The sequence below is a fragment of the Pangasianodon hypophthalmus genome, chromosome 21, assembly GCF_027358585.1.
Source record: "Pangasianodon hypophthalmus isolate fPanHyp1 chromosome 21, fPanHyp1.pri, whole genome shotgun sequence".
NCBI classification, from domain to species: domain Eukaryota; kingdom Metazoa; phylum Chordata; class Actinopteri; order Siluriformes; family Pangasiidae; genus Pangasianodon; species Pangasianodon hypophthalmus.
Window position 1 is genome coordinate 4,475,729 of NC_069730.1, and position 27,500 is coordinate 4,503,228.

A 27,500-nucleotide genomic window follows, 5' to 3' on the forward strand; every position below is an offset into this window, starting at 1 on the left:
GTGTAATATTGGTACACACACACACACAAAGCATTGAGAACAGTTCTCACTCCTCATCAAAGAGCTTGCTGCGATCGAGGCGCTCTGTAGAAGATCAGAGCAGTGCGCAACATCTGACCAAATTAGCGCACGGATCAGAGGAGCGATACATAATTCAATAAGCCGGGGACGAGCTGTGTGTGTCCTCATTAATGCAGCTACACTCAAACTACTGTTCTTCTCCTTCACTACTCTTCTATTATAACCAAACTCGGTACTCATCCTGTGCTTGGGCTGTTTCTGTTCTTATCCAGACCTGACAAGCTACATAGCCACAATTTCAACATCAGAGTATGCTAATACGAGTTACGGGGTTGTTGGATCTATTAATCTTGCGCTTCTTGCTTGTCCTTTGGTTGTCAATATGAGTTGCGTAGCTCTTAGATGGACCTCGGACATGAGTATCTTGTGGGATGGTCTTAAGGCTACAACTTACTTATTTTAATTTTATTTAAGACTAGCTGTTTAGTTCAAACCCTTTATCAAAGTGAGGTCACGTGAAAACACTTTTTAGTAAACAAGTCTGACGTTTTGATGCCGTTACCCTTTCTGTTCAGTTATTGTTTATGGACTGATGTGAAGGCCGTGCTGTAGTGCTCTAACTCATTGTTGGAATAATGCTTTTGTCTGTGTCTGGCTGAATAAGCTAGCTTAATAAGACCAAATGAAATCGTCATGCAGCTGATGTCACTGTGTGGTCATGCGTTAGACATCTGTTTCGTCGTACGCCTGGGAGATGTCTCAACCGTTGATGTCATAAGACCTCAGGAGACTCTGAAAGCATTTGCTCACACACCAGGGAGGAATGTGGATGATGACAGCATCACACTTCAGTTCTACTCGCAAACCAAGGAGTAGTGCCCAGACTCCTAGGATCTCTCAGGGTACCATCTACAGTACCTTTAAATTACAGAATCCTTCCATCAGTGAAGAAGCATGAAGATTCCTCAGGTCAGAGATGTCCAGACTAATCAAAGGAACAGTGTAGTTGTAGGTTTCTAACCAAGCAGGAGCACTTGAAAGAACTCATTAGTCGTTTGAAGACCGAGATCAGTTGATTAACACAGAATCAGGTACAGCTTCTACTTTGTTGGAATGAACATTTGCAGCCAGACAAGTCACAAGTGTGGATGAGATCAGACACCCCTGCCTTAGATCTTTAAACTTCACCCCTTCTTCATGAAGCGTAGAGTGTCATGGAGGTTCAAGAACCTGGCAAGGAACCATAATGAGTTCCTGAATACGTTCCTGTTCTCCCATCCTGCCGGAACTGTGGCCATTATGGAATATAAGAAGTGATGCTACATCATTTCAAGAACGCGAACTCTCCACCCATGGCTCACAAACCGTTTTGTACACTTATCTGGACACAAGGTACAGGATCTTGCAGCTTGCGATCTGACTGGCTCTCTGAATTCACTGTGTAGAGACTTCCATATATGGGTTTTCAACAGGAAAATATGTTTTTGAACAGCGAGACAATGAGCATTCAGAGCAGGCCTGAGAAAAGTTTAAGACGTTAAGTTTTAAAACGTGAAACAGTGGGGGAGTAAACATGATTGGCCGTTTACATAATCAGTCTAAGTAGGGGGTTCTTGGCCATGTTGGACAAGTAGCAATCTTGAGTGAAATGTGGCTTGCAACACTAATAGGCTGCTTTTGCATTTTTTTCCACATCCGATATGGGCCACATTGAAACAAAGATCTAAATCTGAAACATATCTAAACATCTGAGTTTCCTGTTAATTCTGAAGTGCTCGTCTTTGTTTTGCAATAATATGCTAGGACAAAGTGAATCACTGAACGGGAATCATGGAGCATAGTCAGTGGAGTCCAGATGAAATAAAAAGTTTTATCAGTCTCTCTGGGGATACAACCATTCAAAAAACCCGTCTCTCAGGCTACCGCAGAGCAAGGATATGTTTAGTCCTGTCTCTAGTGCTAGTGTAAAATTAAGAAAAAATACAAAGAGGCTAAAGACCCGAGTGATCATGGTGGAAAAAAGAGACTCACTTGCTGCTCAGGTGGTGTCACAGGGCAACATAACGCACACTGATGAAAGCTCTCTCCGCTCTCTTCGTCATACATGAGCTCACAGGCGCCCACGATTGGCTAGTGTTGCTGTGGTTGACGAGGGGTAGAGAGAGTATACCATCCCTCCCACCCAGAGAGCAAGGCCAATTTTGCGCTCTTGAACTCCTGGCCATGGATGGCTATAGTATTGTTGGAAGTTCCTACCAAAAGAGTTTACGATTTACAGTGGCACCACTCAGAAGCTTCAGCACTCATCTTTCTACAACCATGGAAATGTTACCGGGGAAAAGTTGCTGCTTCCAGCCTAGGGCATTTCGGAAGGGAATGAAGTTAATACGGAATTGTCTGTGGGTCAGGTCTTACGTAAAGATCAACAGGTGGGACAAAAAATTTGATCAGTGTCAGAATATTGGAATTGTGCATCAAGGCCCACACAGTAATTGCTGCCATACTGATGTGGCTTTTTAAATACACTTTTTTGGCATATTGCCATCAAAACCATGCCACGAGACACGTGCAAAACTCTTGCAACCTTTCTGATTAGCCACGAAGGTTTCAAAAATTAAAAGCTTGCTGACCAATCGACAGTGATCGGTGCTGCAAGCTGCGCCTCGGTAGTTACTGGAGCAGGAGCTAAAAAGGTTCCAGGTGGAATCATGGATGAAGTTCCTGTGATGAAACCGCACCTTTAATACTATAGAAGAATCTCCTTAGAGCACCTTTAAACTCCTTCCTGATGCTTCCTGTGTGAGCTGCTCCACACTGTACGCGGTTATTGGAACCCAGTGATGTGATCACAGATCGCTCCCGAGGGCTGCCTCAGGGTAACTGTGTGTGTGTGTGTGTGTGTGTGTGTGTGTGTGTGTGTGTGTGTGTGGTGGGGGAGTTAGAGCGGATGGCCTGGGGGCCCGCAGACAGGGAATGGGAATTCCATTTCCCCAGAGAAGCAACGCTCAGCCCCTCTGTCATCCATCTTCCAGTGTCTGCAGTGGGGAAAGAAGATCTGTCATGGTGTGTGTGTGTGTGTGTGTGTGTGTGTGTGTGTGTGTGTGTGTCACGCTCCATCTCCCTTCGCTTCTTCTCCTTCATACTCACTCACGCAACCCCCCGTTTCCTGTACACAGTGGTACACTCCACCCCCAGTCCTCGATCTCCTACCCTGTACTTGTTCTTTATCTCTCCCCTCCTCCTTCCTTCCTTCCTTCCTTCATCAGCAGCCTCCATCCCCCTTTCTCTCTCTCTCTTTCTCTCTCTCTCTCTCTCTCTCTCCCCGGCTCCCTCTCCCTCCAGCTTGGTCATGGATAGATGAGCAGAAGATAGCCACTGAATTGCCCTCCCTTCCTTATTTAGAGATAATACCAATACACCCTTGCTCACATTTACCATCAAAGGAGAGACAACACACACACACACACACACACACACACATCTATCATAAGACTTTAGCAGACACACTCTACATGCACACTGAAAAACACATTTAATGTTACAGAAATAGAACACAAAGACATGCATCAAAAGAGCCACACGCATGCACTCATGCACACACACGCACACATACACACACACGCACACTATCAAAGGAAAATGTGCATGCATATTCTTACGTACACACACACACACAGGCTTTCACAGAAATGGCTGTGTGTGTGTGTGTGTGGAACAGACATCTTCTGGAGTTTGTGTTAACTTGTCTGTTTTGTTATTTTGTTTCATGCTCACATGAGTAGTGTGGCGGGAACAGCATGTGTGTGTGTGTGTGTGTGTGTGTGTGCGCGCTTGCGTGTTGCCCATTATGAATTCTGAACCCTGGTCCTGACAGCTCTGCTACATTCAGCAGTAATGTCCCAAATCCCACAACAATGCACACCCCAGTTTGCATGTGTGTATGTGTGTGTGTGTGTGTTTGAGAATGAGGCCAGGAGGAGTGTTTTATTTTGTTGTTGTGTGTGCATTTTTCCATGATGGCCCATGTGATGTCATATCTCGTACAGCTCAGTGTGTGTGTGTGTGTGTGTGTGTGTGTGTGTGTGTGTGTGTGTGCATTTGTGCGTGAGATGTGCATGTTTTGGAATTTCACAGATATGCTTTCCTGTGTGTGTGTGTGTGTGTGTGTGTGTGTGTGTGTGTGTGTGTGTGTATAGGGCTAGTATTGCACCTCTGCTGGTAATAACCCCTTCAGTTTATCATCATGCATATGGCTAACACACACACCCACACACACCCCTCAGACACGTTTATTCGTTCAACTTGTGAAAGTATTTGCAATCAGGTGGAGATAAATGTTCCTCCTTTTGTGTGTTGCGTCATTGGATTAGCTCTGTGTGCGTGTGTGTGTGTGAGCGCGCGAGAGAGTTCATAAGTGTTTCAAAGGTCATTGTTGAAGTCACAGTGTTAATGAACGTGGGCGTGTGTACACGTGTTAATGTGTTTTTCTTTACACTGATGCCACGTCCAGACGTTACGAGGTGTTGAGGTCCTCGTCCACATTGAAGTGTGTGTGAGGGAAGGAATGTGTGTGTGTGTGTGTGTGTGTGTGCGTGTGCATGTGTGTTGTCTAGCCTGCGTGCGATGAGTCAGTGTCTGTGAATGCAGCTGCGCATAGCTCAGTGTGGAGTGACGCTAATGTGTTTATTCGCCGAGCTCTCCGCATTACAGCGTCGTTAATGGAGAGTAGCGCAGCGGCTAGCGCCATAAGCCCAGCGTTGTGCGTGTGTGTGAGAGAAACTTGGAGTGTGTGGGGGCTGACTCGTTCACGTCTTCCATTTTGTCGGCCACTTTTGTGCCATGGGATAAAATAGAGTATTGAAGCACGCAGACAGACAGATGAGATTTGTCCTTGCAAAACAAGACGTCTGTCTCTCTTCAATTCTGTGCCCTTTTGTGAAGAACTTTTTTTTTTTTTTTTTAAAGTGTTTTCAAAGGTAATGAAATAAAGACGGCTCTCAGAAGTGGACTTCTCGATCCTACACAAGCAACAAAATGTCAGAGTTGAATAAAGAAACGTGAAAGCATTCAGATTAAAGAGACTTCTTTCTCTTTTTGTTAGTTTAGTTAGTTTAGTCATTCATTTGAACTCACAATCTTCTAATTACAGTAACTCTGTCTCTATACACCGTCTCTTAAAGGAACAGTTTTATGGAGCTTGGAAGCTGACAAAAGTGTTTGAATATGACTTTCGTATATTTGACTTATAGACATATTAAATCACATTAAATAAAACGGACGCTTTTTCAGAGTGGTCTTAACAAACTTAACAAACTTAGCACTTTCACGTCCCTGAACTGAAGAGAAGAGACGTAGAGTTATCAGCAGAAGATATCAACCGTACTTTGTGTCAGTTTGTTGCTATTCTCTAACCACTGAAGTGCTAATAATTACAAACCTCTTGTATTAATTTTGATTTTGAATGCTTGATTCTGATTGGTCAGAAGGTTGTTGGTGTTACGTTTTCTGCGAAGAGATGTGTAACATTTTTGGAGGGAGTCTCCAGTGTCAGAGGTAAAGCTAAAACTTTTTCTTCAAGTCTTCAGGACATAGAGATTTATGATTTCCAGTTTCTCAGTAACATGACCAGCTGGTGAGGGAACGACTGTGTCGTCATTTAATGAAAAAAAATTTGTGATCGTTGGCAAATTGCTGAGGTATTAGAAGAATAAAACACTTCAGGATGTGCTGATATGGGGAAATGCATGCTGGGATGCATCACACCATACTGACTTTGATTATTTTCCTATAACAATGTCTCAAAGTGTTTTTTCCCCCTTACATGTGCTATAGGATTATGTGATATGATGGGTTTTCCATAAATGAGAAAAACATTAATGCTTTTGTCTGTTGAGGTCATGTAAGTTTCTGTAAAACTCTTTAGCATCGAACGCTTAACCACTCGCGCGTGTGTGTGAAAGACAGAGGGCTCTCAGGTTGCTGTTGAACCTGTGCGTCAGGTTTTGAAGGACTCGAACACTGACCTTTTTAAAGATGGCTCTTTTATTCCTTTCGGCCCACTCAAGTACGCTTCTTCGTGCCAGTCAAAAGCACTTTTCCCCTCTTTAATTTTTCTCTTCAAGGCAGAAAACGGTTGGATTAAGTGTTTTCTTTGTGAGGTTAGGTTAAAAGGTTATAGTCGTTTGAAAGAATTGATAATAAAAGGTTCTCCATTCTGGAAGAGCTGCACACTTAATGTCGAGTTCATCATGCAAGTTTTGTAAGGGTTTTATTTTTACTTTTTCAAATGCAATACCCAAAGTGGGAAAAGTGGGAGGGAAAAAGTCCATATTCCAATCTGAAATGTTACTTTTGCATTACAGGATTTCTGTAGTGCATTTTTAGCTGCGTATGTGGCAAAACTTGCTTTGTCATTCTTATTTAGAAGTCTATCCCAGCACAAATGTGTTTTTATTAGCTTGGAAGCAGAAGGGATAAAACGAGTCCAGGTGTTAGTCTTAGTGCACACTACACTACACTACACATCACTGACTAATTTTGGGGTTTGGTGACAATGTGTACTTTCTCCACTCTCCTGCAGTGAACACTCATGTAGCGTGAACAGTTCAGCGACACCATTTTATCAGTCTGTGAGCGATCATCGAGGTGCCGATACTTTCAAGCGATGTGTGAAATTATTTATTATATGACACTTAAATGGTTTTTAGGAAGAACAACAACAACAAAAAAAAAACAAACAAACAATGTGTTATAAAAATAGCTACTGTTTTTTGCATAGTACCTCCAGTTCTCTTTGCAGAACAGTCAACTCTCGCTTTCCGTACCTCCCCAACTAATATTTCCTCCACATTTTCTCTTATTTATCTTTTTTCTTGTTTGAAATTAGTCACACAGTGGACAACTTGGGGATCTGGCTCTCTTGGGCGTAGATCTCTCCAGGTGAAAGATGGTGGAGTGTGTGCGCCTCATATGCAAGCGATCGCATAGATCGCTCCTGCAACACAAAACAACGGATCACAAACGTTTAAAGTCGGGTTGTAATGATTGTGAGTTTTTGAAAGTTGTGTAGTGTGCAGTGCCATCTGTCCAGGATAAACAATAGACATAATGTTATGTAAGCGCACCAGTATTGCAGCTGGATATGTTTAATTAAATGTAGAAGCTGACATCGTAATCATGATTAAAATAGTTTTAGTTGTGCAAAATCTGTGTCGTGTGTTTGTGTGTGTTTGTGTGTGAGTGTTCAGGATTGAATGGGAAAAGCAGCCTGTAGACGTCTGACACAAAAGCAAAGCTCTTAAGTCTCATCCTGTGTTTTGTGCATCCAGGCTGCCTGAGGGCTGACTGCCTCTCTCTCTCTCTTTCTCACACACACACACACACACACACACACACACACACACCTGTCTGCTGTGTGTCTTAGCTCATTGTAACTGCTGCTACTTCGTGTCTTTCATCAGTTTCTCTCTCTCTTTTACTTTTGTCTCCCCGTTCTTAAATGTCTGTCTTGCTCCAAATGCCTCATCAAACACTCCTCACACCTCCTGGCGCCTTCTCAGGAAATGATTTTCCTGAGTGTGTCTGTGTCTGTGTGTGTGTGTATACGGTGCGCGGTTCGTTCCGGTGTGTTTCCTCGCTTTAGCTTTTCTACTTCAGTCATCTTTGCAGCTTCGTTATCCCTTTTCACCGAGGGGTGTGAAATCACAAACATACCTCAAGCTTTAGCTTTTAAGAAAAAAGTTGCCAGGAGGTGTGTGTGTGCATATGTGTGTGTGTGTGTGTGTGTATATGTGTGTGTATATGTGTGTGTGTGTGTGAAAGAATAAATCCAAGAGCTTCCTTTCAATCTTTTAATAAGACAAAGATGTGACAGTGTATACAGATCTATATCTAGGGAATCTGTATCTAGGGAATGCATCCTGATCTATATCTATAAACTGAATACAGAAAGTCTACACACCCCTGTTAAAATTGCAGGTGTTTGTGATGTAAAAAAAAATGAAACCAAGATGAATCATGCCAGATCTTTTTCCACCTTAAATGTGATATAGCGACCAACAAAAGTTAAGTGAACAACAAACCAAAACTTTTAGAGGGGAAATAAGAAAAAACTTACAATAGCCCGATTGCACAATGTACACACCCCTTTATAATGTAACTGTGACTTAACCAGAAATAACAGAATTAACAGTCACATTGAAACTCGTTCAAAAATAACGATCTGTCATCAGTAAAGTGATTCTGATTAACTGAATAATAAACATCAGCTGTTTGGATAGGGTTTTCTTGGTTTCATCCGACTGCTGAAGCCCTGGTCCACAAATCATGTACAGGCTCTCGCTGCAGAAAGGTAATGATCAGGAGAGGAGTACAAAAGAATTTCCAAAGCATTAGATGTACATTGGAACACTGTGAAGTGTCTTTTTGTCAATTTTGGAGGAATGTCCTGTTCTTGGTAATGGCACCGCAGTGACATTACCAAGAACAGGACGGCCCTCCAAAATTGACAAAAGGACAAGATGAAACTCATAAGACAGGCTGCCAAGAGACCTACAGCAACATTAAAGGAGCTGCAGGAAGATCTGGCCGAAGTACTAGTCACCCCCCGCATGCGACAACAATGTCTCGTACTCTTCACATGTCTGGGCTGTGGGGTAGGGTGGCTAGATGGAAGCCCTTTTTTCATTAAAAAAAAAAAACAAAAAAAAAAACATCCAAGTTCAACTAAATCATCTCATACCATGTGGAACAATTTGTTATGGTCTGAGGAGACCAAGATACAACTTTGTGGACATAATTCTAAAAGATATATTTGGTGCATAAAATAAGACAACTCATCACCCAAAGTACACCATACCCACAGTGAAGCATGGTGGTGGCAGCATCATGCTTTAGAGCTGCTTCTCTTCCGCTGGGACTGGGGCTCTAGTCAGGATAGAGGGAATCGTGGATCGCTCCAAATACCAATCTGTTTCGGCACAAAACATGCAGGTTTCAGTTAGACAGCTGAAGATGAAGAAACATTTCACCTTCCAGCACAATAACGACCCAAAACACAAATCCAAGTCCACAAGGGACCAGCTTCAGTCAGAGCCCAGATCTAAATCCTGTTGAAAACGTGTGAAGTGACTTGAAGAGGGCTGTGTAGAGGAGATCTCCTCGCAGTTTGATAGATCTGAAGCATTTTTGCAAGGAAGAGTGGAATAAAAATTGACTAAACAAGATGTTGGTAGAGACTCTATATATCCATTTTGAACTTAAAGAAATTATTTTTAAAATGAAAAATTGTAACATTTTACAGTTTACTTTTTTTATATTAAGAAAAAATTTATTATTTCAAAGTTTTTTTTTTTTTTTTTTAAAAATACAACACTACCGTGTATCATAGCAATACCTTGGAGAATCGTGATGTGACTATTTCTGTCATATCACATACCCCTAGTATACACATAAATTATCTGCATTGTGTAAGAATATATGACTTTATATATATAGATGTATCATGGCTGTGTTCCAAATCTGTCGCTCGTGTAATAGTCTGTTAATACGTATTTATGAAGCGAGCTTCTTTAGTGGAATTACCCAGTGCCTGATTAAATGAATTCAGAGACTAAAGGCACTCAAGTTGCTTTGCGTCCTTAATAGTGCTGGATCAACTCCAAGTGTGTGTGTGTGTGTGTGCGTGCGTGTGTGTATGCTGTCCAGTTTGCCCTGCCAGCAGTTTTCTAAGCTTTTCTTGTGCTCTATAAATAGGCGGTGAGTCGCGGGCTGCCAGGCAGACCTGCTCGTCAGGCCTAATTACAGCTGAGCACTCCTTCCCTCACTCCCTCCCTCCTTTATTCACTCCTTTATTCCCTACTTTAAATCCCTTGCTGGAGTCGTGGCCTAGCTCGCTGCCATCTTTTATTTCACTCTGTGTGCGCTTTTTTTTTTGTGTGTGAGTGTGTGTGTGTGTAAGAGCGAGAGGGAATGTACGGATGCGTGCACGCAGATCGCGGTTAATGCAGTATGATTTTGCGAGGCTTAAAGAACCAGCACACCAAGAGAAAGTCAAAGAAAATGTATTTTATATCACTTTGATGAAAGTCTGTTTATTAAAACAAAACCAAAAACAACTCGAAGATTGATTTGATTCCAGTTTCTTCGTAAACATTTCAACGGGTTACGTTATCTCAAATTTTCACCATTATTGAATATTGATTCAGTTATTTTTGTCTTCATAAACATGTCTAAAGGAATTACTCACACAGTAAGGGAATATAGACTGGTCTAGATTTACATTTTTACACTTAAAATAACCTGAACAGTGAGCTAATATTTTATTGAACATGATCTAATCGAATATAAGCAGTTTCAACGTTGTTAAATGGATGCAACCGAATCTCCACCATTGGAATGTTGCATTTTCAATGCCTAAAATGAACAAATAATAAATATTAATTAAATAATAGGAGTGTAAACCTCAGGCTTTAACACACTACGATACAATTTTGATTCATGAGTCGATATTTGATGATAGCACTGAATCTGCTATGATACAATACAGTGTGATACGATTTAATTTCATAACATCAATATGTGACCAGCTTCGTTCACACTCTGAAGCCTACCATTAATTCGGGAATGATTTTTCACATATCGAAGGAATATTTTATTAGTGTCCGAGTTACAGGCAAATCACCTGTAAATAATAATTCAGTTTCAAAATATGAATTATTATTTACACACTAGTTCTTTATCTCTTTTGTGATACTAATCGGTTTATGATTGTTGCGTTAATTAACATCATTATCTTTTAAATCGATGCATTAATCCTAATGATCAGATAGTTGCACCCCTAATAAATAATGTAATTTTTTTGGAAATAATTGAGATCTTTATATAATGTGTGTGCGCATGTGTGTGTGTATAAATACATAAAATTATGTATATATAAATACATAAAATTTATATATATATATATATATGTATATATATATGTATGTATGTGTATATATATATATATATATATATATATATATATATATATATATATATATATATATATATATATATATAATAGCTACTTTATTAAAACAATGGGAAGAACCTCCATTGCTAAAAATTGCTAAATATTATAAATTTAATTTAAAAAAATTATATTAGATCATGCTCGTGTTAATGATCCTGCATTAACAGTTTAATTTCAAGTGGAATAATTTCTCTCTTGTCCTTTTCAAAAACAAATTCAAGATCATTAACACGAGCATGTTCTAATATAATTTTTTAAAACTAATTTTATAATATTTAGCAATTTTTAGCAATGGAGGTTCTTCCCATTGTTTTAATAAAGTAGCTGGTGAGAGGAAAAGTTAATTTCAGGTAGCACTAAGATGAATTTAAAGCATAAACTAGGATAGAATTTGTTTAAAAAAAAAAAAAAAAAAGTAAGCAGACTAGCAAATGATAAAGAAAAAAATAAACTCTAAACATTTATTAGAAAGTTCCAAAAAGTGCCCAGGTGAGAGCATTCATATGCAGAGAGCATTAACAATCACAGGTTTTAAATCCTCTTTTTGAAAGTCGGGGCAGTTTTTATTGCTGAAGTTTACAAATGTTTTCAGCTCTTTATTAAACTGCAAAGTAATTGGTTTACTGCATTATCTGCAGGCAACACACACGTTGACTGAGCAAGCTGTGTTTCAGAGAAGCTATCGGAGCCAAAACAGTGGGGAAAAAAGTGTGGAGAGTAAAATTTCCTTCTGTTAGCACCTCGTTTCCTGACAGGTTTTCACTTTTGGGCTTTTTGGTATCATAAAATGCGCTAAACACAGACTGTCCTTGTATCCTGTCAGGCAGTGGTTCTCAAACTTTTTGTAGCCACGGACATGTTTAACTGTAAAATAAATTCCACGGACCCTCTCCTTCTAAAACGATTTCATGAACAGTATTTAGATTTTTCAGTTTTTTTTTTTAAACACTCAGGCATGTGCTGTTATAGGAAAATAATCAACGACTGGATAGTGTGATATGGCCCGACGCTAATAAGAGTTACTGTTACCACCCTGAAGCTGATTATTTTCTAATACCAAAGTGCTTTATTCCTCTTCCACCACATCTACTCACTTCAACAGTATTGTCATTTATTAAAGAACATGTGATCATTTTTATCCATTAATAGTTACACTTCCTGTTGTGGAACATCCAAGAATCAAAACAAGTTAGTATCTGTCCTCACTTAGCAGCTATAAACAGTTGTTCGCTCAATTTGTTTTTGACGTTAATAAAATAAAGCACCATGTTACTGACAACCTGCAAAACACAACGTCCTCCAACTTTAGACTTTCAAGTGTCTGAAAGCTTTTATCAAGCTGTTACAAAGCACTGACACTGGAGACTCCTTCCATAAACGTTAAATAAACATCATCTCACGCAAAATTTCACCACATCATATTTATGTTTTACTTTAAGTAATTATTTGTTTATTATTATAGATCTCTGTGGTTTAGCTAAACGACAAGTGCATTAATATAATTCAACACCTTCCGACCAATCAGAATGAAGAATTCAGTAGTGATGTGGTAAAATTGCTGGGATTAGTGTCCAAGCCTGATGTGACTAAATTGCATGAATGTGAATGTGAATGGGGAAAAAAAAAGTCACAAGCAACATGTTATGACACTAAAAGGAGTCCCTTGTGTGGCTTGTTTTACCGCAAGAATTGTTATAAAGATGATATCGGCACGTATCTACTATCTGCTAAGCTTCGATTTTTAGCTCCACAGTTCCTCTAACGTGCATAAGTAGCATCTTTGCAGCCTCAGAACCCCCCGCGTTCACACAGTGGAGCCGAAATAACAGAGAAACAGCTTCTCTGCAGCGCTTTGTGCTTCTGGAACTGCGGCTTCCCCCGCGCAGTAAGCTTGTGTGTACGTGTGTGTGTGTGTGTGTTGGCAAGGATCGGAGTGTTATATGTAAACCAGCTGCTGACAGAGGTTTCCTGTGGGTCACCAGGACCTCTGAGCAGCGCTTACATAAACGTTATCCAGGCAGGAGCCAACACACACTCGCTCACACACTCACACGCTCACTCACAGGCTGCCCAATCAGATCCTCCGAGTTGTTCCTGTCCTGGGGGAATCTTTGGGAGGGGAGGGGAGGACACAGTTCCTCATTTAGCTGCGCAGATCGCCGCCGAGTGTTCATGTGATGACGGAAAGCTTGAACCAGCTGCACTGTCTGCGGCTGAGCGACCTTTCACCTTCAAACGGCGACCTCGGTGACCCCGTCTGACCCCGTCTGACCCCAGTGACCTATCACTGGTGTCAGTGCAAATGAGTAGACGGCTCAGTTGGGCTTGTATAATACTACTGCTATTACTAATAATAATGCTAAATTAGCAAACCAATAATAATTATAATAATGACAGAAGCAATAATAATAATAATAATAATAACAATAATAATAATAATAATTGTAACTGTATTTGTATATAAAATTGTTAAAGAAAATAATCCTTGCCTACTTACTGTGATATAAGAGGACAAAATTTTAAGATTAAGATTTATTAATATTTACTTGTTTATTAGTATTTTTCACAGGTTAATGCTAATGGATATCATATTCTAAGGATTTATTTTATTCATTTTTTTAGATGTATTTATTTATTTTAATTGTAGTTGGCATGCTGAGAAGTAATCTGTCTCTCTGTCTGTCCTCTCTCACTCTCTTATTAGTTGAACATTTGCTGAATAAATAATGGATTCCATGAGTGTGTGTACGTGTGTGTACGTGTGTGTGTGTACGTGCATGTGTACGTGTGCGTGTGTGTGCACATATCCACAGGACATTAATGCATCATATTTGCATGTTCAGCTTTGACGTCCTTTTGCATGAGCTGTAATTTAATCTGACACAAGTGATTCACCCATACAAGATTCACCCACACAAATGCACCTGTGGGTGTGTGTGTGTGTGTGTGTGTGTGTGAGTGTGAGAGAGAGAGAGAAGCTGAGGACACATCAAATTCCTCTAAAGTCAACATACTTTTTAATGTGTCAATAAGATAAACTGACAACAATCATTCCTTCATCACTGATTTAAAGAAGTTACTATTCTATGGTTTGACCTCTGACCTTTTGTCCTGTGTTTGTCTTTCAGGATCTGCGCAAGCAGGTAGCTCCGCTGCTGAAGAGTTTTCAGGCCGAGGTGAGTTGGCGTGTGTGTGTGTGCGTGCGCACTATAATAAGTGTGTTTCCAGTCTAGTGTGTGTGTGTGTGTGTGTGTGTGTGAGACGCATTCATCGGTGTATGTGCTATTCGCTGAGCCGTCACACTCCGGTAGAGTGTTATGGTGAGACACACACACTGCAGCACATCAGCTACGTCCATATAAATAAACCTCACCATTTAGATCGGAATAATGCGCTGTCCCATAATTCTTCTCTCCTCTTTTCTCTCTCGCTTCCCCCCCCGTCAGCCCCCTCTTTCCTTCCTCTTGTCTTTTTCTCCCTGTCAGCGAGTACAGCATGACCTGAACTGGCTCAGGGAGGCAGAGAGAGAGAGAGAGAGGGAGAGAGAGAGAGAGGGAGAGAGAGAGAGAGGGAGAGAGAGAGAGAGGGAGAGAGAGAGGACTCTTTCTGTCTCACACTCTCTCTTGTCCTTTTCATGATGCTCTAGGCCCGGAGGCCATGTTTAAATTGCATTCGGTATAAAAAGGACAACATTCTCTGCTTAACCTTAAAGAGTGAGAGACACAGAGGTAGTGAGAGAGAGAAAGACAGGGAGAGACAGACAGGGACAGAGTGGAAACAGCGATGGCAGAGACAACTACAGGCTGTTAAAATAAGAGAATGACGGAGAGAAATACAGAGAGACCTAGAGAGAGACAGACAGCAAGAGATATAGAGAGACAGACACAGAAGACGGATAGCAAGGCACATGAAACCTGAGAGGGGGGTAGACACAGAGGCTGAGAGCGAGACAGGCCGACACAGAGGCTAAGAGCGAGACAGGCTGACACAGAGGCTGAGAGCGAGACAGGCTGACACAGAGGCTGAGAGCGAGACAGGCTGACACAGAGGCTGAGAGCGAGACACACAGGCCGACACAGAGGCTGAGAGCGAGACACACAGGCTGACACAGCGGCTGAGAGCGAGACACAGAGACTGAGAGCGAGACACAGAGACTGAGAGCGAGACACAGAGACTGAGAGCGAGACAGGCCGACACGGAGGCTGAGAGCGAGACAGGCCGACACGGAGGCTGAGAGCGAGACAGGCCGACACAGAGACTGAGAGCGAGACAGGCCGACACAGAGACTGAGAGCGAGACAGCAGACACTGAGACTGAGAGCGAGACAGGCCGACACAGAGACTGAGAGCGAGACACACAGGCTGACACGGAGGCTGAGAGCGAGACAGGCCGACACGGAGGCTGAGAGCGAGACAGGCCGACACGGAGGCTGAGAGCGAGACACAGAGGCTGAGAGCGAGACACAGAGGCTGAGAGCGAGACAGGCCGACACAGAGGCTGAGAGCGAGACACAGAGGCTGAGAGCGAGACACAGAGGCTGAGAGCGAGACACAGAGGCTGAGAGCGAGACACAGAGGCTGAGAGCGAGACACAGAGGCTGAGAGCGAGACAGGCCGACACAGAGGCTGAGAGCGAGACACGCCGACATAGAGACTGAGAGCGAGACAGGCCGACACAGAGACTGAGAGCGAGACAGGCCGACACAGAGACTGAGAGCGAGACACAGAGACTGAGAGCGAGACAGGCCGACACAGAGACTGAGAGCGAGACAGGCCGACACAGAGACTGAGAGCGAGACAGCAGACACTGAGACTGAGAGCGAGACAGGCTGACGCAGAGACTGAAGGTGAAACAGACTGGCACACGCTATGAGTGAGACAGACACAGAATCTATCTATCTATCTATCTATCATTGATATAAAAAATCTACACACCCCTGTTAAATATGCAGGTGTTTGTAACATAAAAAATTAAACCAAGATAAATCATGACAGATCTTTGTCTACCTTTATTGTGATATAGCAGCCGACAAAATTCAAATGAAAAATAGAAACATTTTAGGGAAAAAAAAGTAAAAACTTTTCTTGACATCTAGGTTTCATCCAGCTGCTGAAGCCAGGATCTGCAGAGAGCTTACAAATCATGTACAGGATCTCACTGTAGAAAGGTAATGATCAGGAGAGGGGTACAAAAGAATTTCCAAAGCATTAGATGTACCACAGAACACTATGAAGGCCATCATCAACAATGGAGAAAATGGGGCACCACAGTGACATCACCAAGAACAGGATGTCCCTCCAAAATTGCAGAAAGGACAAGATGAAATTCATTAGGGAGGCTGAACAAAATATGAGACCTACAGCAACATTAATATAACTGCAGGAATATCTGGCAAGTACTGCTCACTCCCTGCATGTGACAACATTCTTGTGTATTTTTCACGTCTGGGCTGTGGGGTAGGGTGGCTAGATGGAAGCCCTTTCTCACGAAAACAAAACATCCAGACACCTAAATCACCTCAAACCATGTCTGAGGAGATCAAGATAGAACTGTTTGGGCATAATTCTAAAAGTTATATTTGGCTCATAAAATAAGACATCTCATCACCCAAAGTACACCATACCCACAGTGAAGCATGGTGGTGGCAGCATCATGCTCTTTCTTTTCAGCTGGGACTGGGGCTCTAGTCAGGATAGCGGGAATCGTGGATCTGTTTTGGCACAAGACATGCAGGTTTCTGTTAAACAGCTGAAGATGAAGAAACATTTCACCTTCCAGCATGATAACAACCCAAAACACAAATCCAAATCAGCAAAGGAACGGCTTCAGAAGAAGGTCAATGTTTTAGAACGGCCCAGTCAGAGCCCAGATCTAAATCCTGCTGAAAACCTGTGAAGTGACTCAAAGAGGGCTGTGTAGAGGAGATCTCCTCACGGTTTGCTAGATCTGAAGATCTCATTTTTGCAAGGAAGAGTGGAATAAAAATTGACTAAACAAGATACACTAAGTGGGCAAAGTATTAGTGAAGGGGTGTGCACACTTGCGCAACCAGTTTTTTCTTTTTCTTTCTTTTTCTATTTGTTTTTCACTTGAAATTTGTTGGCTGCTGTATCATTTATCTTGGTTTCATTTTTAACATCACAAGAACCTTCTGTTTTAACAGGGGTGTGTGGACTTTTTTGTATCCACTGTCTCTCTCTCTCTCCCTCTGCCTCTCTCTTTCCCCCCTTCATCACTCATTAAAACTGCCGTTCTTCAGCAGTCTATTTAAATACCAGCGCTCCTGCTCCTATTCTCCGACCTTCTAAAAGGAGACGCTCCCCTTTCCGCCGTTTATCCTCATTTCTGCAGCTTTTCATCAGGCTGGCCTTTTGGCAACAGGATAGAGTGATTTAGTGAGGGAGGAGGCGCCTCTCGTCCTCTCGTCCCCTTGTCCTCTCTTCCTGATCTACATCGATGACCCTGAACAATGCAGTGTGACAGCAATGCCCATGGCCAGCCCATAATACTCCATATATGCATTTATGCCTCTGTGTATGTGTGTGTGTGTGTGTGTGTGTGTGTGTGTGTGTGTCGATGGCACCACGAAGAACGAGCTGTTTCTCATGTAATTATTTTCGAGTTAATTATATGTTTTAATAATATTTATAGTCCACCACAATTAAAGAAACAAAGCTAAATATAGTTGTTTATAATGGTGAAGATTTCTATGAGGAGATGTTTATGTAACATTTATGGAAGGAGTCTCCAGTGTCAGTGCTTTGTAAGAGTCAGTACGTTTTAACTTCAATATTGTATTAACGTATTAACTTCAAAAAAAGAGGCTGGTGACGGAACAAATGTTTATAGCTGTTCTAACACAAAATGATAACAGGCACTAACTTGTCACAAGGATGTTCTACAACATTAAAAATAACTATAAACGGAAAAATTTAAGACATTAATTCTAATTAACTTCTAATTAAGAAGTCGGGCCACATGACACGACCACGTCGTTGTTATCCTGTAACAGCGCAACCTGAAGTGTTTTATTCCTTACGTTTAATTTTTTAGCTTCCTTCTCTGTCCCCTCCCCTGTTTGCTCTGCAGCACTCCCAAAAACAAATCTCAAACGTCACTGGTCCTTGTTTCATAAATCCACACACACACACACACACACGCACGCACGCACGCTCTCTCACGCACTCACACTGGTGCGTCCCTCCAGCGTCCGTCTGTTCCTTTCATCCAAGCAGAACTGCAGCAGCCTTTCTCTCGCCATGAATAAAAGAACAATCCTCTTGTCCTCCTCACTTTGTGATTCTTCTCTTGCTCTTTATCTTTTCATTTCATTAATAGCGAGACAATGGACGAGTTAATGGAGGACTTAAATTTGGCCTTTTGCTTGTACGGTATTTTATTTTATTATTTTTTTCCCATTTTAGCCATGGCCACTGAATGATGGATGAGGGGTTGAATTTTTCATGCAGGGCCGAATTGAGATTCAGCCAGTCCCCGGCAGCGTGCGTTACACATGAACGAGTGTGACTCGGCCACGCTGGAGTGGAGATATACTCCCTCTGGCTGTGTGAGAGAGTCAAATCTATGCTCTGATGGTGTGATTGTGTACAACGCAACAGAAAAGAAGCTTTCTTGCTAGCTTTTCTTTTCTTTTTTTTTATCGCTAGCAGTAATCTGTAGTTGAAAGTGGGTTGGTACTCACTTATACGATATGTGAGGCATTAAACACTTAGGGTTGCGCTGTTGTGGGAAAATAATCAACGACACCATTGTGTGATGCAGCCCACATGAAAACATTAACCCGAAGTGTTTTATTCCTCTTATACAACACAATTTGTCAGTGATTACATTCTTTTTTTAAATTTAAGAGCAAAAGTTCATACTTTTTATCCCTTTATAGTTACTCTTGCACATTAACAATATTTCATATTACAATGGGAAGAAACGTAACGGATATATAACCTCACTCACCTAGTAATACTTGATAAGCAAGTAATAAAACATGACACTGTGTTATACCATAGCAATCTGACAACGCTAACACTTTTTTAGATGTCATAAATTTTTAGCTGCTTATAGCTACATTTAATGTTGCGAAATGTCCACAAAACAAGTTCCTGTTCTCACGTATGTAATAGTAGCTATAAGCTATATATGTTTTTCTATTAAATATCTTACTTTGTGTAAAATAAAATACTTTGTGTTGTTTTTTTTTAATATTATACTTAGATTATGTGGAACATCCTCCGTACAGTTAGTTCTTACTATAGGAACAATGAAGCGATAAATCCGTGCTTTGCCTTGTAGCTGTAACTATCATCAGAGCTGCTGTAATGGGGAATTAATCACTACAGTGCTGTGGTGTATGTGTCTGAACCACGCACAGTATTATCAGCTGTAATGCTGGTATTTGTATTGGATTTTACTCTTGTGTTAAGTGTAGAGACGGAGCCCTGTTCTGTTTCGTCTCCAGTGTTGTGACCAGATCATTATATGGCTGTCGCCTTTCTCTGTTAGCTTGAAGCTACGCGGGTTATAAAGCGAGATGTCACTGAGTATGGCAGTGATAAAGTGAGCCTCAGAAACCATTATTAAAGACTTTTACAGTGTGAGAAGAACTTGCTCGCAGTACGTCTTATATATTGCTCGTCAAATTCAAGTCAGCGTTTTCTGTACGTCTCGGTGTTCATATTGTAAAGAACACTTTATAAAGATGAAGCGACAGTGCTAGAGTGTTTATTAGAGTCATAAACGAGATGGTCCAGTTAATATCTGCAAAACGACCACAGCTGCCAGACTTAGTTACTGTATTTTACTGCCGTGAAGCTGATTTGATGGCTAATGGTCACAAAATGGCTCCAGATTTGTAAGATAATATAAGATAATGACAAAGTTGACATATAGCACTTTATATACTGGTGTGTGTGTGTGTGTGTGTGTTCCTTGTCAGGTTAGAGTTAGAAGAATATGTTTGTGTGTACACTGCTGAAGTGGTAATATAAACTATTAAGGAATTATTCATAAGTGAATGTATAAATAGTTTGTCAAAAACCCACTCACTAAAAAGTGGAAGTATGAAGCCAACACGTACTAAAAATGTTACTACTTTTAAATGTATTAAAAATGAAAAAGTAAATGAAATTAAGTTAGTGTCATGTTTTCATGTGAAAAGTAACGTTTAGAAGATTTACGTTTTAAAGCAGCTATGCCGCTTTGCCTGTAAACATCATTCAATCTCTGTAAGTCTGCTAATCGTATGCAAGACTAATGCTACGTAGTTTTTGCGAATGAATTAATCAGATTGAAAATTTCATGTAAATAACCAATATTTGCCGTTAGCTAGGCTCTAGCTTGCTGCCTAGCCAGTGTATGTTAGCTTCAGGAATCAGTGCTAGTCTAACCTGGCCTTAGCAAAGAAAACAGGCTAACTTGGTTAAATATAAATAGTTAATATTTTTAACGCAGTTTAGCGAAATGTCGCTAGGGAGGTATTTTATATGAGTGTTTGTATACTCTAGCAGCATTTCGAAACATTTTACAGAGGTAGGACCTGAAGCGCTCATTTTCAAGTTCAACTTTGCAGTCCAGTGGTTAATGTTAGCTAAATTGCGTAGCATGAAGAGGTCACAGCAGCAAATTGGCCTCATTCTTACTATTTGTTTTTAATTTGATTGGATCTGAAACTGAAATGATCGGATACTAAACGAAAATCATTCTTTGGAGGTTCTCTGAAACATCCCACACATACACACATTGGTTTCTTGGCCAGCACTTTTGACCACTTTTGTTTGATTCCCTTAATATCAAGAGAATCACAATTTTATTTCACTGAATATAACCATTTTTGCTGTCTTTCGTTGTTGTTGTCATCACTGGATGACGGCACGGTGACAGTGATATGCGCGTACACGTCGGGAAAAGGCACATGACTTCTGATCCGAGTGTTCCCATTCAAGTCACATGACCACTTGTCCCTTGTGTTTCAGCAAAGTGGCTCAGGTATAAGCCAAAGATGGAAAACTCCACTGAAACACCGTTCCACTATCTCGGCTTTTGCTCCATGTAACAGAGCAGAACATTTTGTAGCAGGAAGTCGAAGATTTTGCCATGCACAAAGCGCTAGCTGTTCTGCTTATAAATGAAAAGCAAGTGAAAAGGCAATAAGATAAAACCATCTAAATGTAACATATCAAATTTTGTTGGAACCTTATAAACCAGTGTGTGTGTGTGTGTGTGTGTGTGTGTGGGTGCATAGATTTAATTATCCTCCACATTTTCTTTCGGGTTATAAACCGTCCCCGGTGCACTCCATAAAACCCGTCTGTGAATTTTCCTCGTCTATTTTTAGACAAATCTATATGACGGGCAGAACCGAGGCAGGGTTGTCCGACCACACCGTCCCACAGGAATGCCCGGGCTGTAGCGTGTGTGTGTGTGTGTGTGTGTGTGTGTGTGTGTGTGTCAGAGACGCGAGGCTGTGTGAGGTTGACCCTCAGCCTCCTGTATCGCACAGCTTTAGCTGCGTTGTGGTCTCGCTGCCCATCTGGCATGGTGGTCTGGGCATCATACAGCCCTTTGCTGAAATAAACGTCCTCCTTTGAAAAACACACAAGCCCAGTTCTAAGAATACACAGGTTTACTCTAGCAAAGGTGGATTTTTTTTTTTTTTTCTTCTTCTTCTTCTTCACCTCACTGGTTGTGATGTGGGTTATTTTCACTGGGCTTTCTGTGCGTGTCAGCTGGTCATTGCTCCTGGGAAGGTCTTGGCACATTTCAGGTGTGTGCGCACGCATGAGTGTGTTTAAAAGTGTGTTTCGATAGACTGGCTATTTATATAGTGCTACGTTGATGTATGATTTCCAGAACGAATTTCTGAAACAAGTAATACATAGTAGGTGATACAAATGGTTGAATTTATTTCCAAAACATCCCAAATTTCAAAAGAAAATTTAATATTAACGTGGAATGTACAGCACGTTTCAACAAATCACACCATTGTGGTTGTGTGTGTATGTGTGTGTGTGTGTAGAGTGTGAGAGCGAAAGATGGAAACTTGATCAGCAGAATGCAGTTTTTTTCCATCTGTGTGTGTGTGTGTGTGCGTGTGTGTGTGTGTGTGTGTGTGTGTGTGTGTGTGTGTGTGTGCGTGCGTGCGTGTGTGCAAACATCCAAATCCGGGAGCATCCAACACGCGGATATCTGAATCCTCTCCTGGGCCATGTTAAGCGAGCAGACTGGCCACTGTGAGAGTGTGTGTCTGTGTGTGTGAGAGTGTGTACGAGTGTGTGTATGAGTGAGCTATTAAGCAGGCAGGCAGGCTGTTAATCCCCCATTAGCAAGATCCCTCTGGGGATCAATCATAGGCAGTGCAGATTAGCGCTCAGATCTCTCCCGAGAGCTGCACATCCTCGTCATCTCTGGAAAATCAGAGCTCGTATAGCAAGTTAAGTGCATCTCATCAGCAATTTTTTTTTTTAAACAATGATACAATTATTTTTTTTTTTTTTTACCCCCCCAAAGTGAGGCACAAGTTGAAATCTCTGTAGATGGATTTCCAAAGTTCTGGACTGTGCAGTGGGGTCAAAAAAGACCAGGTGACATTTATTGTATCTGAAACTGTCCAGTTCTGTAGTCCCATAGTTCATACGCTTCAAGATTTAACGTTATGTGTTCTGAGATGCTTTTCTGCTCACCATGGATGTAAAGAGTGGTGAGAGTGTTCCCTGTCTGTTCAAACCAGTCTGGCTGTTTTCCTCTGACCTCTCTCATCAACAACCGCAGAACTGATGCTCACTGGATGCCTTTTTTTTGTTTGTTTTTAGCATCTTTCTGTGTAAACTCTAGGGACTGTTGTGCATGAACGTTCAAGGTTTTTTTTTTTGTTTTTTTTTAAAATAATCAAACCAGCCAGTTTAGCACCAACACCCATGCCACAGTCTGATGTCTAATGAAACGCTTGAAGTGCATTTGCATGATTTTATGCATTGCATCGCTGCTGCCACTTGATTGGCTGATTGGATAATTGCGTGAATGTATAGGTGTTCCTATTATAGTGGCTGGTGAATGTGTAGGTTTGCTAACAAACTGTCGACAAAATAGCACTGTTGCATTTTAAAAAAAAGGCAGTGAAGAAGTTGATGCTTACCATTTTAACATCAAAAAAAGAATGTCTGCGGTATTTCAGAAAAAATGATTTTGAAACAATTTTTCAAGGGTTATTGATAGTCTTGTCATATTACCCCTCCCTAATGGACAAGCTGGAGTTTGAAAAGTTTCCGTAAATGGCTAAAGTGTAGAAGCTTACATATTGATAAAGATGTGATTAAAAAAAGTTCTTTGGAATAAAAAAAAAAGCATCCAGTATCTGAGATAGACCATTATTTAATTTATTATTATAATTATTATTATTATTATTATCAATAATAATAATAATTGTAATAATAATGTATAGGACATAACTACATGCTTTGTCGTGCACTTTTTTTTCACAACTTTTATAATATTAATATAACATTAAAGGAAACACAATTGGGATTCTTATTTTTTCTTTTGCAGTCTTCCGTAAAATCTGTACCCAGGCTGTCGTGTGTGTGTGTGTGTGTGTGTGTGTGTATGTGTGTGTGTGTGTGTGTGTGTGTTGTCCATGGTATGGCAGGCTGCCGGATGTTTCTGTCAGTAATTCCCCCTCTGCTTTAAAGAAGTCAGCAAAGCCTCTAATCCCCTCAGTCCCGGATCAAATGTCCTCTGATTAGAACGTTCTCTGGCCAGAAACACACACAGGAACGGGACAGACAGCGCGCGAGAGAGAATGTTCACGTCAGCCTGTTTGGAGGAGGAATGATCAGAAGTGTGTATTGTGAACTCAGTGACCTTGTGCACACTCTGAGTCACTTTTATCTTTTAGTGGAAAAGTACTCCAGTTTTTGAGTCCCGGATGAAAAAGAGAGAGGATTATGCCTCTTCATTTTTTTTAAATAAGTACAAGAAACCAGTTCAGAATGTTGCTCTTGATGGAGCACAGTAATAATAATAATAATACTGCTAATAAATTTGTGAAGATGAATGAATTAATAATAAAATATAGCCACAAGCAATCTGCGGGGTCCAAGCACTTTTCATAAATAGTGCCCAAGTTACATTAAAAACAATATTTTAGAGTATACGCTTTAAGATTCCTGACAGTAGCTAAATGCTAACACTGTGAAATGCCTGCTGAAAGCTGGTTGGCTGATGGCAGCTAAGTGTTTGTAAATAACCCTACCATTATTACTGTAGAAATCCTTTTACACCTTTAGCACAATGCTAATAGGAATAATAATAAGTTAAATGTATGTAGTGCCTTTGAGCTCAAGGTGGCAGACCTAATTTGAGCTTATTTGGTGTAAATTTTATAAATATAAGAACAATATTCACGTTAACTCTCTTCCTTTGGGTCATCTGGAAAACTTCACTTGTTAGAGCATGCCATTAAGGTGGCAATGGGGCTTCCAGGGCAACAAGTACATGCTTGTGTTTATAAAGTTATAGTTTTATGCATATTTTAAGAATAATACTACTACAACTAAGCTTCAGCTTCCAAATCTCCAAGTCTTAAACCTTTAGTAAACTCAGGTGTAGGTCCGAGACATAACTCGAACGAGAGAGCAGTAGCAGTAAGCGGTAGACCAGAAGCTCAGAATCTCAGCGGAGAAAAGCTGGACCCAAGTGGAACCTTCTGCTCCAGCTGCTGAGCGAAGAACTTGGCATCGGCCCGCTGCGCTCCAGATGTTTTCCGGCCAAATAAATAAGGAACATCTGAGATGATTTACTCCTATCCCAGCGGAGCCCGAAGACCGTATTACATGAAGCCTATTTACGGTGGCAAGTGCCCCAAAACCATGAATCAGCTCTCACGCAGACTTGGCTGGTAACGCAAAGACCTAACGTATGAGTTTTTATAGGCCCGGTTCCGCTCCCTCCTCTCTTTTTGCAGTAGCTGGATGAGATATTGGATCAACTCTTAAAGGGCCAGTGTTTTCATTTAACCTTGTTTTCTGAAGCAAGTAGAATAACAAGTACATGTCAAAACTAAAGGGATGGTTCAGGGGAGAAATAAATTTTTTTACTTGAATTATTCACTTACCTCAAATGTAGGCAAGCAGCCAAAGTGTGTGTTGTGTGCAAATGTAGCTTGTTTTGCACTAAAGATTTTCTCGCATTTAACATGGCTAATGTACCACCAATGAGCATCATGCAGAAATTTGATACACACTTTCCTCAAATCATGTTAGAGACTTTGTTTGAACACAAATTACACTACTTAGCTATAATGATGTCATTTGAGGCGAATGAGAGATTTTTTTTGGCAGATGCATGAAGCAAATTAGCTGAGCTAAAGGAATTTGAAAACAAGCATATCCTGTTTAATTGAAACCATTAGATTTGAGGTAAATTGAAAAAACGATTTTCTTTCTTTCTTTTTCCTGAACGGTTTAATTTAATGGATTGTGAGTGCACTTGAGCACTTGTTTTAAAAATGGTTAGTCTGTTCCAAATAATGTGCTCAACTTCAAAATTTCCAAATGATCAAGGGAGTCTGGATTTGGGCGGCCTTGGTGTGTTCATGAAATGGAAATTTTTTAATGTTCAGAAAGTTTGTAAAGAAGCTCTGATGGGTGTGTAAAGTACAACAAAACACAAGATTGGTTTCTCAATAGCGACGACAGTAACGATATAGGCAGAAACAGCAATCTGTGGGGTCCAAGCACCCCAGTGGCCAGTTCTTGCCAAGTTACATAGAACACTAAATAGACCATAGAGGACAATAGACAAACTGCCCTGTAGTAGTTCAATGCTAACACCAAAACGCCTGCGGAAAGTTGTTTCTCTGACTGAAACACTTGCTTAGAAATGAGTAGCATGTTCGGGGAAAAAAATAAAATAAAAAATAACCAGTAAAGAAGAAGCTCTGAGTGGCCTCGGCATATTAGCGATCTAGGGGTCCAAGCACCCTTTGCAAATAGTGTCCCAAATTATATAAAACACTGAAGAGACCATTGAGTACAGTAGCTCAATGCTAATGCTGAAAAATGCCTACTGAATGCTGATTGGTTGATGATGGCCATGTTTTATTAAATAACCCAGTCATTAAAAATCCACTTACATATTAACACAGTAATAATAACTTCAATTTATATAGCGCCTTTCCGGACCCAGTGTCGTTTTATAAAAGACAGAGAACGTTTATGACAAAAAAAAAAAAAAAACACTAACTAGACGTGGAAAAGAGGTGAAATTGCTGAAAGAGCAGGAAAGTTTTCAGGAGGAGGTAGAAGAGGGAGTAAGGTAGTGTTGTCTCACTGCAACAGATACTTGGAGTTATTCCTGTATACTCTGGATAAAATTCACGCTTGAATACAAATGTCTGCGAAATGAATAAATGTAATGTAAAGTACTTTGCCTTGTGTTAAGTGCCTTAATAACATCTTTCTCCTGCTTTTTGTCCTCCTTGACTTCTCTCCTGTCCCCTTTCTCATGTCTCTTAGAAAGTAAATAAGCTCTCATCAGTGTTCAGTCGTCACTTTTTCCTTGTCAGGGCCATTTTTAAAATGTTTTTAATACTGTGAAAAACCTCAGCCGCACTACAGAACGAGTAAACCAGGCTTGATTTGACTTCAGAGCATGCTTTTATCCAAAGTGACAGCGACTTGTGGTGTTTTTCCACCACACACTGAAAAACAAGCGCTGGCCCAAACACAGATTTCACTGGAAAATGTTTTACAGCGTGTGATGAGTGATGAGTGGAAGAAGAGCCTGATTAACACTGATCACTAACTTTACTGATTGGCTGAATGGTCTGAGCTCATATCAGCCCAAATACTGACACACAATACTTAATGACCAAAAACTGACTTTTCTACTGTGTTAAAAATAATAAAGACAAAATCTGCACCGTCATTCTCTCCCTCTCTCTCTCTCTCTCTCTCTCTCTCGCTTATTCTGTCTTTCATTTTGTCTTTCATTTATCATGTCTTCCTTTCATTTTTTTCTTTCTTACTGTTTTTTTCTCTTATGTTTTCTTACTTATTTTTACTTTGCCTCTCTCCCTTTCTATCTCTTTCTCTCTCTCTCTCTCTTGCTTATTCTGTTTCATTCCCTCCCACATTTAATCTTTCACTTCTTCCTTGTGCTCTTTATTTCTCTCTTTTTCTCTTTTCTCATGTTTTGATTTACTTCTCTCTCTCTCTCTCTCTCTCTCTCTCACTCTCTCTCTCTCACTCTCATAATCCCTTAGTCTTTAATTGCCTTTGACAATTAAATGTTTTTTACTTTTAAATCTTACTAATTAAATCTTTTACTTTTTTTTTTTACTTTCATTCCCTTCCACAATTTAGTTTTTCTGTCTTTTTTCTTTTTTCTTTCTTTCTTTCTTTCTTTCTTTCTTTCTTTCTTTCTTAATTTTGTTTACATTCTTTTCTCTCTCTCTTTT

General features: G+C 40.6%; 1 protein-coding gene across 4 annotated transcripts in view; it reads left to right on the top strand.

The window, feature by feature from the left end:
* The window catches only part of cux1b (cut-like homeobox 1b), a 156,593-nt gene that overhangs the window by 52,906 nt on the left and 76,187 nt on the right, over window positions 1-27,500 (top strand). For all 4 annotated transcript variants that reach the window (XM_053227554.1, XM_053227555.1, XM_053227556.1 and 1 more), the window contains exon 3: window positions 14,161-14,208. In XM_053227554.1, the coding sequence (XP_053083529.1) occupies window positions 14,161-14,208 (48 nt within the window). The remainder of the gene's footprint in view (window positions 1-14,160; window positions 14,209-27,500) is intronic.